At 50.4% G+C, this 13,167-nt stretch overlaps 1 protein-coding gene across 1 annotated transcript in view; it reads right to left on the bottom strand.

The window, feature by feature from the left end:
• ENG (endoglin) overlaps positions 1-13,167 on the bottom strand; it is a 31,526-nt gene that overhangs the window by 2,000 nt on the left and 16,359 nt on the right. Inside the window, exons 3-13 of the mRNA XM_026009357.2 lie at positions 11,137-11,277; positions 8,197-8,359; positions 7,397-7,562; positions 7,024-7,150; positions 6,422-6,596; positions 6,055-6,203; positions 3,010-3,147; positions 2,757-2,795; positions 2,111-2,227; positions 1,570-1,821; positions 103-157 (exon numbers count right to left, since the gene is read on the bottom strand). Coding sequence (XP_025865142.2) covers positions 103-157; positions 1,570-1,821; positions 2,111-2,227; positions 2,757-2,795; positions 3,010-3,147; positions 6,055-6,203; positions 6,422-6,596; positions 7,024-7,150; positions 7,397-7,562; positions 8,197-8,359; positions 11,137-11,277 — 1,522 coding nt within the window. The remainder of the gene's footprint in view (positions 1-102; positions 158-1,569; positions 1,822-2,110; positions 2,228-2,756; positions 2,796-3,009; positions 3,148-6,054; positions 6,204-6,421; positions 6,597-7,023; positions 7,151-7,396; positions 7,563-8,196; positions 8,360-11,136; positions 11,278-13,167) is intronic.

The raw sequence follows: 13,167 nt of genomic DNA, 5'->3' as shown, positions 1-13,167 counted from the left end.
CTCTCTTTGGGGTCCTTCCTGCATGTGTCTATGCTGCACCCCTCTGGGCTATCCATCAGGTCCCATGTTGGCCTCAGCCAGTGGAACCCTAGAGAGACTCACCAGGCAGGCCAGGGCTGACAATGTTCAGACGCATGGAGATAGTTCTGTGGGTTTCCTGGGGGAGGAAAAGAGAGGTGGATAGCATAGCCTGCAGGAGGCAGCTTCTGGGCTTATTCCCTGGCTCAGTGACCCTGGCCTGTCACCAGCCACCCTGGGGCTGTGGCTTTGGGTCCCATCCTACCATTTTCTAGCTAAGAGTCTGTGGGCAGGTCCTTGGAGATCTGTGCTCAGAGAAGGGTGTTGGGTGGACAACCTTTGGCTGCTACTAGGATGTTCCCTGGGAGGTGCCCGAATCCCACAAGGATTGCAGAGGCACTCTGCACTGCATCTGTGACCTTTGTGAACACCTGGGAGAGATGAGCCAGGTTAGCCAGAGGCCCATGCTCATGGAGGGTAGTGGGGGAGAGGCCAACTCAGAAATGGCCACAAACGCTTTCCTAGCTTCATACAATCAGAGAAGTTTCCAATCCTGAAGACCCTTCTTTATGCCAGGACCTGAGCATAGGTGTGTCTAGGGGTGTGTGCCTGAGGATGGGAATCTCCATTGGATGGTGAAGAAGAAAATCAGAACTTGGTGTCCTTTATCTTAACCGTCTTCACTGAGATTTCCTGTTTAATGCAGTGACATTGGTGACTATTATGTGGAAAGATGGGGGAGTGTGTGGATTCCTTGGTGGATGGATCAATGGATGAGGGGGTGGGATGGTAAGAGCCTGACTGGCTGACTGAGATGGTTGGAAGGACTATGGATGAGTGAATGACTTGGTGGGATGGTGAGAAGTATCAAGTAATGAATGGATGACTGGTTGGGAAAGTGGGATGATGGGTAGATGGCTGGGTAGGATGGTGAAATGGATGGATGGATGGATGGATAGTGAGAGGATGGGTGGTGGGGGATGGATGGAAGGAAAGAAGTATTGTGGAAGGATGAAGGAAGGATGGAAGGTGGATAGATGAAGGATGGGTGGATGGATGAGTGGATGGAAGGATGGATAGATGAAAGAGAAGATGGAAAGTGGATGGGAGGAAGACACAAATGGAAAGATGGGTAGATGGTTGGCAGACGAATTGATGGATGGTAGATGGATGGATGGAAGGAAGGAAGGGTAGTGGATGATGGATAAGTGGTTGGGAAGAAAGATGGATAGAAGGATGGGTGGAAGAAAGAAAAGGAAGAATGAATAGATGAATGGATTGAAGAAAAAGGAATGAAGGATAGGTGGGAGGATTGATGGAAGCACGAAGGAAGGATGGATGGACACAGCTGCAAATCCTACTAATGTCCCATACTCAGCAAAGCCATCAGAAGACTGTAGGGTGGCAGAAGGAGTAGCCATGATAGGCAGAAGTCCTACACCAATCTGTGGTTCTTCTGCCCCTTGCCAGCTGGCCCCACATCATGGGCTGTCCTACCCCTTCCTGAAACTCTAGACCTGAAGCCACCCTTGAAGCTGGGGCCCCACTCACCGGTGACAGACTCCTCGAACGCAGGGCTATGGTGCAGGTAAGGGTGCCAGTTGTGGGTGTGGGCACCATGTAGCCACGGAGGAGGAAGCTGAAGCGCACATCACCACCAGGGCCTGGGGACAGTAGGCTTACACAGCTGCCCTTGGCTGTCTGGCTCTGGATGAGTTCCACGGTGTCTCCCTCAGGCCCCAAATCCAGTTGGCAGCTGTCCAGCTGGAGCGTGAGCTCTGGGATGGATGGGGTCATGCTCACCTGTGTAGGTAGGTAAGAGTGACGAGGCATGGTCAGTTACTCAATGCTCCCCTCATGGAAGAAGCTAGATTCATTCAGGAGCTCCATCCTGGCAGTGGAAGGACAGTCCCCGGTCTGCTTAGAGCAGATGAGGAGGAGGGGACATTCCACCCAGTGTCTGACTGCTGTGTCTCCCCGCCGCCCTGCACCCTGCTGGGGAGTTAACTGCACACCTTCTCTGTACTGATGGTGGAAAGAAAGGCTCTGAGAACCCCAGGGGCGGGCAGGCCTGAGCGGGCAAGTCCAGTACCTGCACAAAGCCCTGCTGCCCCAGCTCGATGGTGTTGGAAGCCTGGAGGAAGTGTGGGCTGAGGTACAGGCCCAGCTGGAAGGAGAGGCTCTCCATGTTGATGCAGTGAACCTTCTTCTGTGGGAGATAGGAGGGGGGCTTGGTCAGTCTGGGAGGCTCCAGGCTAGGAATATTAAGGGGTGGGGGTAGGAACACGAGCCACAGTCCTGACTTGCTGCTTGGCCAACCCTCATTATCACCTTTTTAAAAAAGACAAAGCTAACGTTTATCAAGAACTTGCTCTGGGCCAGGCCTGGGTGACTGTTCTTCTATGTGTCATGTGAGTGACTGCTCATAAGCACCCCCACGAGGGAGATCTCTTATGCCCCTGTTTACAAACATGGCCTTCGGTCCAGGAAGCTTAACAGATTTGCACAAGGCCACACAGCCAATATATACTACAACTTTCTGACTTGAGAGGCTGAGGACAGAACCCTAAACAGTACTGCTTCCATTGTACAGAAGGGGAGACTGAGGCATACTGAAGGTAATAACATGGCTTGTAGCATCAGGGCCTGAGTTTCCTGAGCCCTGCTCCCCTCTCAGGCCAGGAAAGGGCGCCAGGACCCTGAACCAGATGGGTTAGCATGGTAACCATCCATCTCACCCACTGCAGTGAAGAGCTTGAGAAGAGGTTGACGACCACCTGCAGGAAAAGAGCCAAGGAGCAGGTCAGAGCCAGAAAGTATCCCAGAGGGCATCCAACCCAACATTTATGGATGGGGAGACTGAGGCAACCAAGGGCTAAGCTTGTCTTCCCACTGAGCATCACACCCCTCTCTCAAAGGCCCATCGGCCTGGAAGGTCGGAGGCAGCAGCTAAGCTGGCCGATACCTTTGCTGCCCGCCCTCTGTTCTTACCTCATTACTGACCACGTTTTCTGTCACTGCCATGCCACAGCTGGAGTAAGTGCTGCGCAGGACAAACTGGTCGTCTCTGTCCTCAGCCTGGCAGCTGGGGTCTGAGAAGGTCAGGCTCGTGATGGTGCACTGCAGTGTCTGGGCCAGGGTTGGAGTGGAAGGGCACCATCAGGAGGCGCGGGGCTCCCTGGGGCCTGCTCCTCACACCCCAGCTCCCAGGAATGATAACTCAGGGCTCCCCAGTCACAGCATTCCTCTCCCCTCCTCCTCTTTTCTGTTAGGTCTTACCAGATCACACCATTTAAGACTTAATACCTGAACTACACTCACTTTTGTACGTAGCCTTGTCCTAAGCAATATCTGTGACATCATGAGCTTGATTTGCTACTTATATATATTAGAATAAATGCAGACCTTTGAAAGTATTCATTTGAGTTCTACATATAATCATTGCCCACAGCCCCAGGGGCATGGAGATCCGACCAGCGTAATCCAGTCTCTGAACCCTAGACAATTGGAGATGGCAAATTTTTCTGATAAAGAGCCAGATGGTAAATACGTTAGGTTTTGTGGGCCATGTGGACTCTGTTGTGATTACTCAACTTTGCCATCATAGCCCAAAGAAGGTATGGAACATATGCAAATGAATGGGTGTAGCTGTATGCTAATAAACTTTATTTACAAAAAACGGGCAGAGGGCCAGGGTTTGCCATCTCCTGTCTTAGAAGAACCAATCTTAGAATTTTTCCCTCATGCTCTTAGGGTCAGAGACTCAGAGTCTTTGCATTGAGTGAGCTGTTGGAGAGCCCACTTGAATCCAGCTAACTTCCACATGGACTTTACAGATTTGAGTGTCATTCTAAAGACTGCTGAGATCATAGATGATTTGTCAACCTCTGGCCAAGATTTCCTGCCTCAGGTTAGAAGAAATCACACAGGGGAGATGGGCAGTTAGGATGGTCCAATGTTTTAAAATGTCCCAAGACACAAAAATCACTGTAGCCCAAATTTTGAACTATAACAAACATTATTTCAAATTAGAATGGTGGACAGAGGGCCCTCAAGTTTTTTCTTTACGTAAAATGCTCATAAAAATCAAGAAAAATGGGGATCCCTGGATGGCGCAGCGGTTTGGCGCCTGCTTTTGGCCCAGGGCGCGATCCTGGAGACCCAGGATCGAATCCCACGTCGGGCTCCCGGTGCATGGAGCCTGCTTCTCCCTCTGCCTGTGTCTCTGCCTCTCTCTCTCTCTCTCTGTGTGTGACTATCATAAATAAATAAAAATTAAAAAAAAAAATTAAAAAAAAAATCAAGAAAAATGCTGAATTACATTGTTAAAGAGCCTTAGGTTATAAGTCACATGGAGTCATGACCACACTCACTACAAATCAAAGAATTAGAAATTAAAGCAAGAATGGAACACCATGTCCCACCTTTCACATTGCCAAAGGTTTTGATAACTTTAAAAATTATATTTTTGGGGCAGCCCGGGTGGCTTAGTGGTTTAGCGCATGCCTTCAGCACAGGGCGTGATCCTGGAGACCCAGGATCGAGTCCCACATTGGACTCCTTGCATGGAGCCTGCTTCTCCCTCTGCCTGTGTCTCTGCCTCTCTCTCTCTCTCTCTCTGTCATAAATAAATAAATAAAATCTTAATAAATAAAAATTATATATTTTAATTTTTTTTTATTTATTTATGATAACCACACAGAGAGAGAGAGAGGCAGAGACACAGGCAGAGGGAGAAGCAGGCTCCATGCACCGGGAGCCCGACGTGGGATTCGATCCCGGGTCTCCAGGATTGCGCCCCGGGCCAAAGGCAGGCGCCAAACCGCTGCGCCACCCAGGGATCCCATATTTTAATTTTTTAAGTAAGCTCTGTGCCCAAGCTAACGTGGGGCTCGAATTCACAGCCCTGAGATCAAGAGTCACTATACCAACTAAGCCAGCCAGGTGCCCGGCAAAGACTTCTTTTAAACAAAAATAACAGTCTGAAGAGAGTCAAGTTCTCTCTCCTAAATTGGTAGTGAAAAATAGGAATCATCTTTTATAAAGTGGGTTGGCAACATATATCAAAGCTTACAGAATATTCATGCATTTTGACCCAGCAGTCTCACTAATGTGGAAATCTAGCCTAAGAAAACAATTATATAAAGAATGCATGGTGATATTTTCTGTGTATGTATAATGTTGCACAATTGGAAGCAACCTAAATGTCTAACAAGGGAGGAGTTAATTATGGCATGCCAATATGATGGAATAATTTGTGCTTATTAAAGCGACATTAAGTATATGTCAAAGTTCTAAAAATACATTAAGTGAATATAGCAGGAGACAGACAAGTGCATTGGATATGACACCATATAAGAAATACACCAAGAGGGGATCCCTGGGTGGCTCAGCCGTTTAGCACCTGGGTAGCTCAGTGGTTTAGCGCTGCCTTCGGCCCAGGTCATGATCCTGGAGTCCTGGGATCGAGTCCCACATCAGGCTCCCTGCATGGAGCCTGCTTCTCCCTCCCTCTGCCTGTGTCTCTGCCTCTCTCTCTCTCTGTCTCTCATGAATAAATGAATAAGATCTTAAAAAAAAAAAAAAGAAAGAAATACACCAAGAACACATTCCAGAAAGAAACACTAAAATATTGGTAGCCATTGTCTTTGGGTAGGAAGATTGAAATTTTTTCTCCCTAATTTTTCACATTAAAAAAAAATCTGGTGTTATTTTAAGTATCCTCGTTCTTTAGTCAGATGGGTATTGTATCATACAGATATTAAGTAACTGTCCAGCTCAGCCTCCATTTAGGATTCATTAATGATGACTAGTATCTGTTTATCGAACAATTACTGTACACAACATGTGGCTCCACGTGTCAGACCTCTTTTTGGCAGGTACCATCATCAAGCCCATTTCACAAATGGAAGAGCTGAGGCTTGCAGAGGGATGTGATTTGCCTCCCTGCCAGGGTCAGGACCCCAAGACTCTTGGCCTAAGGGAAGGACCAGCTACCCACATACCCTGGGGCTGGAGGGGCAGGGGTTCCCTTACCGAGATGAGGTCTTTCTTGAGCACCACAGTCATGACGTCTTCAGAGCACTTGGGCTGGATCAGGGACAGGAGCAGCTCTTGGTTGCAGCTCTCCGTGGGAGGAGGGGTGGTCTGGACAGGTGGGGGAGAGGTCTGCAGCCCACCACCACCTGCAGGGCACAGAGGACGGCCAGCAAGTCACTGAGCACTCCCCATGCACCAGGCACGAAGTGACTAGCTACTGTCACTGTCCTCAGTTGTGGATGGGAAGGATGGGGCTCCCACAGGCTGACACAAGTGCCCTGTTCCTACGGCAGCACGGTGGTGCTTCACTGCACTGTGGCTACTGACCCCAGTAGAGGGCAAGGGAAGGGAAGAGGGTGCTCACCGCAGCTGTGGGCCTGCAGCGAGACGACACTGGCCAGGGGGAGCTCCACGAAGGATGCTACCATGCTGGCGTTGAGTCTCCGGGCCTCCCCCAGCAGGCCTTGGGGTGTATCTGGGAGCACAAAGCCACGGATGTTCTTCTCTGGAAAGATCTTGAAGGAGTATTCACCAGTGGTCTAATGATAGGGCAGGGAGCCACAGACACAGTCAGGGGGGCACGCAGCCTGGCAGGGTTATGCCAGGCGTCAGTGCCACTCTCTCCTTTGCTCCTACTGTTTCCTCCCCTGAGGACCCCCTCCCCTCCTCTACTGGCTCCTGTTGGTCCTTCAAATCAGCCTGAGGTTCTCTTCTCCAGGAACCTTCCCTGACCCTGTGGGCTGGGGTAGGGGCCTCCCTAGGGGATGATGGAAGGCTTTGTGGAGGGGGTGGCACCCGGGTGAAGGCCTAAAGAAGGAATAGCTAGTGCACCGAGGAAGAGGGTAGACGTGCAAAGGCTCAGGGCTGGGGTGCTTGCTGATGCAGGGAGTTGGGGTTTTCTCTTTCTTCCAGAGCCTTGGCGAGGCCTGCGCAGGGCTGTCTGCGTCGTCGCGGAGCAAGACTCACCCAGATCTGCATGTTGTGGTTGGCGTCGATGAGCCAGGACACATGGGATGGACCTTGCAGGATAAGCACAGCTTCGGGATCGCCGGAAGCACAGCGCAGCTCCACCTTCACGGTCACTGTCCGGGGCCTGCGGTGGGGGCAGACCTGGCTCAGCGCAGAACAGGAATGCGAGGTGGGGCCTGATGGAGACCGGTCTGGAGGGGACTAGGCCTGGGGTCAGGTGGACAGCAGGTGTAGGCCGGTAGGAGGGGCGTGGGAGTGGGTGAGGTGGAGCCCAGAGGGGGAGGGGCCAGAGCTAAGGTAGAGGCCGCTCCACTCTCACCTAGCCGGGGTGGGGCTTGATGTGGGCGGGGCCAGGGGCGGGCACCCTTACCCGGCCTCCGGGCCTGGTAGGACCCTCACGATGTGCGCTTCCTTGTGGCCAAGCACGCCTTCCAAACGGCAGCCCCGGACAGAGGCCCGGGTGAGCGGGCTCCACTCAAGTGTGTGGCCCATGTCCATGAGGGGTTCCAGATTGCAGAAGGACGGTGATCTCGGGGCTGTGGGGACAAGCACACTTCCCAGTTCCCTCCCTGAGCAGCCTGGCACCAATACAGAGGCCCACCCTCACCCACAGTAAAGGTGGGGTGGGCAGGGTGGAGCAGCAAAGAAGTGGGGTGTCTGGAAGGACCTGAATTCAAATCTCCTCTCTACCACTACTGCCAAATGACTGGAGGCAAGACCCCTGGCCTGTTTCCTTATCCATGGACACAGCGTTAATAAAAGCTTGAAGCCATGGTGTGCAGCCCTGCACACACCAGCACATCACCTCACTCTCCTCTTTCTATGGCATTTACCATGACCTAAAATTAGGGAATTTATTCATCTTTATACTTGTTTACTGTGCCTCACCAGTGTTGGCTCCAGGATGGCAGGACCTGGGTCTGACTGCACAGAGTCCCCAAGTCCCTAGCATAGGACTGAGCACATAGTAGGTGCACAATAAATAATATAAAAGTGCTGCTTTCTAGGTCACAAATTATTGTCCCGAGAGCACTGACTTGCTCTATGTGACCTGGGGCAAATCACATCCCATTGTGGATCTTAGTGTCCACATCTGAGGAATGGGCCAGAGGAAGTCACATTTCTTCAGAGCTGAGTCCTGAGTCCAGAAAGGCTGCTGGGGAAGCTGACCTTGGTCCAGACGGAGGAGGATGCTTTGAGGGTCATTCAGCTCAGCGATAGACGCAATGGAGCCCTTGGTATCTGCCCAGGCGAGGAGCTGGCTCTTGGTGGTGAAGGATGGCAGTTCCGTGGTGTTGACTCCCGGGTGCCCTTGGAAGATCAGTTTGGGGTTCTGGGAAGACACATGATGACTCAGAATGCTGTTCCTGGGCCTGAGCCCCCTGTCCCATTCAGAAGGTTGGGAGGTATTTTGGGGAGGCTGAGTGGAGGAGGCAGGGCTGAGAATGCTGAGGCTGATGGATATGAAGTCAGCTCAGAGCCCCCTCATTAGCCCCCCTACCCTGAGCTGATCTGTCCCATTGCCCTTCCATGCCTAAGGTGCTGGATGGATGCACATCCATGTTCATCCACCTGTCCAAAGATCACCTCACCACCCCTCCATAGTCTTACTCATAAAACCCACACTTGTAACACCATTTGGCTAGGGCCTGTGAGTCACAGCATCTGCTGTGAGGCACATCATCCCTGCATGGTGCCAGACACATAGTAGGCACTGACTGAGAAATACATGACTTTGTGCTAGGCCCTGGGCCCAGCATGGGGGATCCTGATATGTCAGCTTTACCCAGATACCTAGCACACAGCAGGTGCTCCCTGCACAATGGAAGGGAGGAAGGAAGGAAAGAAGAAACAGATGAATGAATGAATGAATGAATGAATGAATGAATGAATGGGATCATCCCTGCCCTGGGGATTTTACCATCCAGAAACTAGTCATGCATCAAGTCACTTGAAACAACAGAAGACAGAGGATGTTATTTAATAGAAACAAGGGAGCAAGACAGGTCTCTGGATGGACAGGGATGGGAATCTGGGTGGCTCTAGCATCTCACTGCCTCTATTGTCCAGGCCTCAGGAACGACCCTGGTGGGCCTGAAGAAAGAAACGGGGAAGATGGGCACCCTGGGTGGCTCAGCGGTTTAGCGCCGCCTTCAGCCCAGGGCGTGATCCTGAAGACCAAGGATCGAGTCCCACGTCGGGCTCCCTGCATGGAGCCTGCTTCTCCCTCTGCCTGTGTCTCTGTCTCTCTCTCCTCTCTGTTTCCCATGACTAAATAAATAAAATCTTAAAAAAAAAAAAAAAAAGAAGAAGAAGAAGAAGAAAAAGAAACAGGGAAGTCTTCCTGGAAGAGGTATTTTGTGAAGCCAAAGGATTCAGAGGAAGCTCTTGGGGCCCCAGACTCAGAATTCCTTTCTCCAAAGCCAGGGGCATTGCTCTGAAGTAGCAGCACCTTAAGGGCTTCAGGCTAGATACTAAGGGGGACTGCCTGGCAGTAGCAGTCAGCAAGATACCATAGAATGGTACACCTCTAGAAAGGACCAGGACTTAAACAAGGGGACAAAGTGCTGAGTGCTAGGATGAGGAACTCAGCCCCCACAATGGAGGGGCTAGGGTGTGGTTTGGAGCAGGAGGAGGTTAGGGACCTCTACCCAGTCGGACTCTCAGGTCATCATCTATAAAATTGGGGATGTAACAGGGATTAAAGGCAAGGCATTTGTCAGTTGCCTGGTGCTGAGTTAGACTTCGAGGCCCAAGCTCCAAACAGACTGTGGCCCCTCTGGGGGAGTCCCTGCCCCCTTCAGGTAGCTGGAGTGTGTGTGGGGGTGCTGGCAGCTCCCACAGTAAGTGCCCCACCCCCATCCCAGAGTATTCTTAGCTCTGGGGAGGAAGGTGTGACCCAGGCCACGGCCAGCAGCTGCTTGACTTTCCTGCCCAGCTGGTGCCTTTCATGTTCCCTGCGTCATCCAATGCCACGCTGGGGCTCAGATCCCCGCCTGCAGGGCCGTAAAGGGGAAGAGAGAAGGGGGAGGAGGAGCCCTGGCAAGCCATTGCTCTCCACAGGGCCTCAATTTACCCCACTGGGAACAGAGGGAAGAAACACAGGGGGCTGGGCCAGTGTTTGGCTTCCAGGGCTGGGCCTCCTGGTTGGCTTCCAGGGCTCCCTGGGCCTTCACATGGCCCTCTCCTCTCCGTCTGTTTCTGCTGTGCCTGCCGCAAGCCTGGATTCCACACCCCACGCCCAGGTTGTCTTGGTCTCTGGGCCTGTCTCCCAGGCAGCCCTGGATCCGGGTCTCTGTTCAGTTCCCAGCTCTCCTCCTCCTCCCCCTCTCTGAGTGTGTGTCTGTCCCTCCTACAACAGGCTGGCTTTTGCTAGTTCTGTTTTTCTTTCTGTGTTTCTCTCTCCCTTGTTATCTCTGCTGTCCGCCCCCATCCTGCCCTCTGCTTTCTCTGGCTAGAAACAGCAGCTGCTCCCATCTGGGGACCACTTTCCAGGGCCTTCTACCTCCTCCAGCCCTGACCTTCCCCCTTGCCGTGGGTCCCCAACTGTTGACCTCCTCTCTCTGGTGGATGTGCCTGACACTTAAAACTTGAGTTTTTACTAAATACTTTTTCTCCAATGTAGGCTATGTTGATGAGAACAAATGCGAATTCAACAAAGTGTAAAGAACAAAAAAATGTCTCTCCTAATCCCATTTCCCAGCCATAATCACCATTACTCCATTGTTAGGTTTCCTTTTCCTTTGTACTTAAATATTTTCAGACATATCTTGTAACTTTTTCAGAGATAGAGACAAGATTACTTAATGGTATGTCACAGATTCCAACTTTGCTACTAGACAGACGGGAAAACTGAGGCTCTGCAAGAGGATTGGAGTTGGCCAGGGTTGTCCATAAACCTGACTCCCACATCTGGGTTTGGGCTTTTCACCCCAGCCCCTGCAGCCTTCTGGGTTCTCAGTCAGGGCCCCATGATATTCACCAGGCAATAATGTCAGAATGAACAAGAAAAGCAGGACTCCTGGGGCAGGGAGCCTGGCCCACGGAGGCAGACAGCAGGGGCCTTCCTCGGCCAGGACCTCAGCCCACAGTTGGAAGTAACACACTCACGAAGGCCAGGTAGAGTGGGATTCCTGGGGCCTGCAACTGCAGAAGCACATTCTTCTTTGCACTGAGGACTAGGAACACCTCTCGGGGCCGAGTGCCATTTTGCTTGGACTTCTGGATAGTCAGCTCCAGCTCTGACAGCTCCTAGAGTGGAGGCAGGAAAGTGACACACACATACACACACACATACACACAGACCAGTCAGGCTTGCATGGGCTGTGCCACCTGGATCAGTAGTAAAGGCTCACCTGCCATCAGCTTCCCCTCCACTCTTCCTGCCCCACTAGGCTGCCCCTGCCTCCCGGGGCCTAGCACTGTGCCTGGCCATTGGGAGAGACTCAGAAAATATTTGCTGAATATTGCTGAATATGAAAGTGATTACTTTCATCAAATCCAAAGAGACTTTTTTTTTTTAATGCAATAAGCCTGAACTTTATCCCACAGTAGATCCCAGTTTGCTGTTTCTGTTGAGCATCCGCGTGACTTGGATGGTATCCTGTGCCCTTTCTCTGTTCCTAGGCAGCAGTGTTGAGGCATCAGCCTTTCCCTGTTTCCTGTATTGCTGTTTGCCTTCCTATTTTAAAGTACTAAAATACCCATATTTTTGTTGATATAATACCATCATTTTGATATTTTATGAGACTGGGAACTTGAAATCCTTAAGTCCTGAGAGGAACCTATAGAATGAAAAATGTTAATTTATCACGGGGCATGCATTTAGAATGCCTTCATAACAATAACCACAACCACATCCACAGTAATAATAACACTTAGACGGTGCTATGTGCCAGGACTGTTCCAAGTCCTTTACATATGGATTCACTTAATCCTCATGACAATCTTAAGAGGTAGGCATCATTATTCTCACTTCACAGATAAGAAAATGAGGTGCAGAGAGGTGAAGTCCCAGGATCACACAACAGGTAAATATGGAGCTAGGATGTGGACCAGGCAGGCTTCTGCTCTAACCATATGGTCTCACCACATTTTTCTACACCTCTTTACTCCCAAGAAGGAAAAGGACACAGCAATCACCATGGCAATGCTTCTATTGAAAGAACAACCTCAGGGGCACTTGGGTTTCAGCTCAGGTTGTGATCCCAGGGTTTTGAGATCAAGGCCTGTATCAGGATCCAAGATCAGTGTGGGGTCTGCTTGAGATTTTCTCTCCCTCTCCCTCTGCCCCTCCCGCTTGTGCTGTCTCTCACTCTTTCAAATAAATAAATAAATAGTTTTTAAAAAGATGTTTATTTATTTAAGAGAGAGAGAGCATGAGCAGGGGAGCAGCAGGCAGAGGCAGAGGGAGAAGCAGATTCCCTGCTGAGCAGAGAGCCCGACATGGGTTTTGATCCCAGGACCTTGGGATCATGACCTGAGCCTAAGGCAGATGCTTAACCAACTGAGCCATCCAGGTGCCTCAATAAATACATAAATCTGAAAAAAAGAAAGAAAGAAAGAAAAAACCTCAGCTCTACTCAAAGATTTTCTGAACCAGTGAACAGGCAGAGATATGCCTCAGGAGCCCCACCATGGACTCACGGGGACAAAGATTAATGGAAACACTTCTCTGAGCAATGAGTTCCAGCCGCTCTCTGAAGCTGGCAGCCCCTACACAGAGATAAAACCTGACCCCCCAAATCTCCTAAATACTTATCAAAAAGGAGAGAGGTATTTCAAGATGAAGACATCAGTGGAAAGTTTTAGATTTAACTTCCAATTATCTCCTGGCCATTTCCCCAGCTGATGTCACAGAGCCAGATAGAGTGTTTCAGCCGCTGGAAAAATCTGCCCAGAAATATTTCCGTTAGTCAATAATGACACCATAGTCACTCTTTGTTTGTAACTCTGCTCTTTGAAACAAAAGAGCAAATAACGTGATTTCAATTTGAATGTTTCACAAGTAACTTTTTCACTTCAGTGAGCTATTGATGTTGCCTATCTTCAGATCTCTGTTTTTATGCAAATTTATAGAACAATAATATATGTTTCAAATTTATGTTTTAGGGGCACCTGCGTGGCTCAGTGGTTGAGTGT

Source organism: Vulpes vulpes, chromosome 2, assembly GCF_048418805.1.
Source record: "Vulpes vulpes isolate BD-2025 chromosome 2, VulVul3, whole genome shotgun sequence".
Lineage (NCBI taxonomy): Eukaryota > Metazoa > Chordata > Mammalia > Carnivora > Canidae > Vulpes > Vulpes vulpes.
Note: the sequence above shows the minus strand (reverse complement) of the source record. Positions and strands in the feature narration are given on the sequence as shown.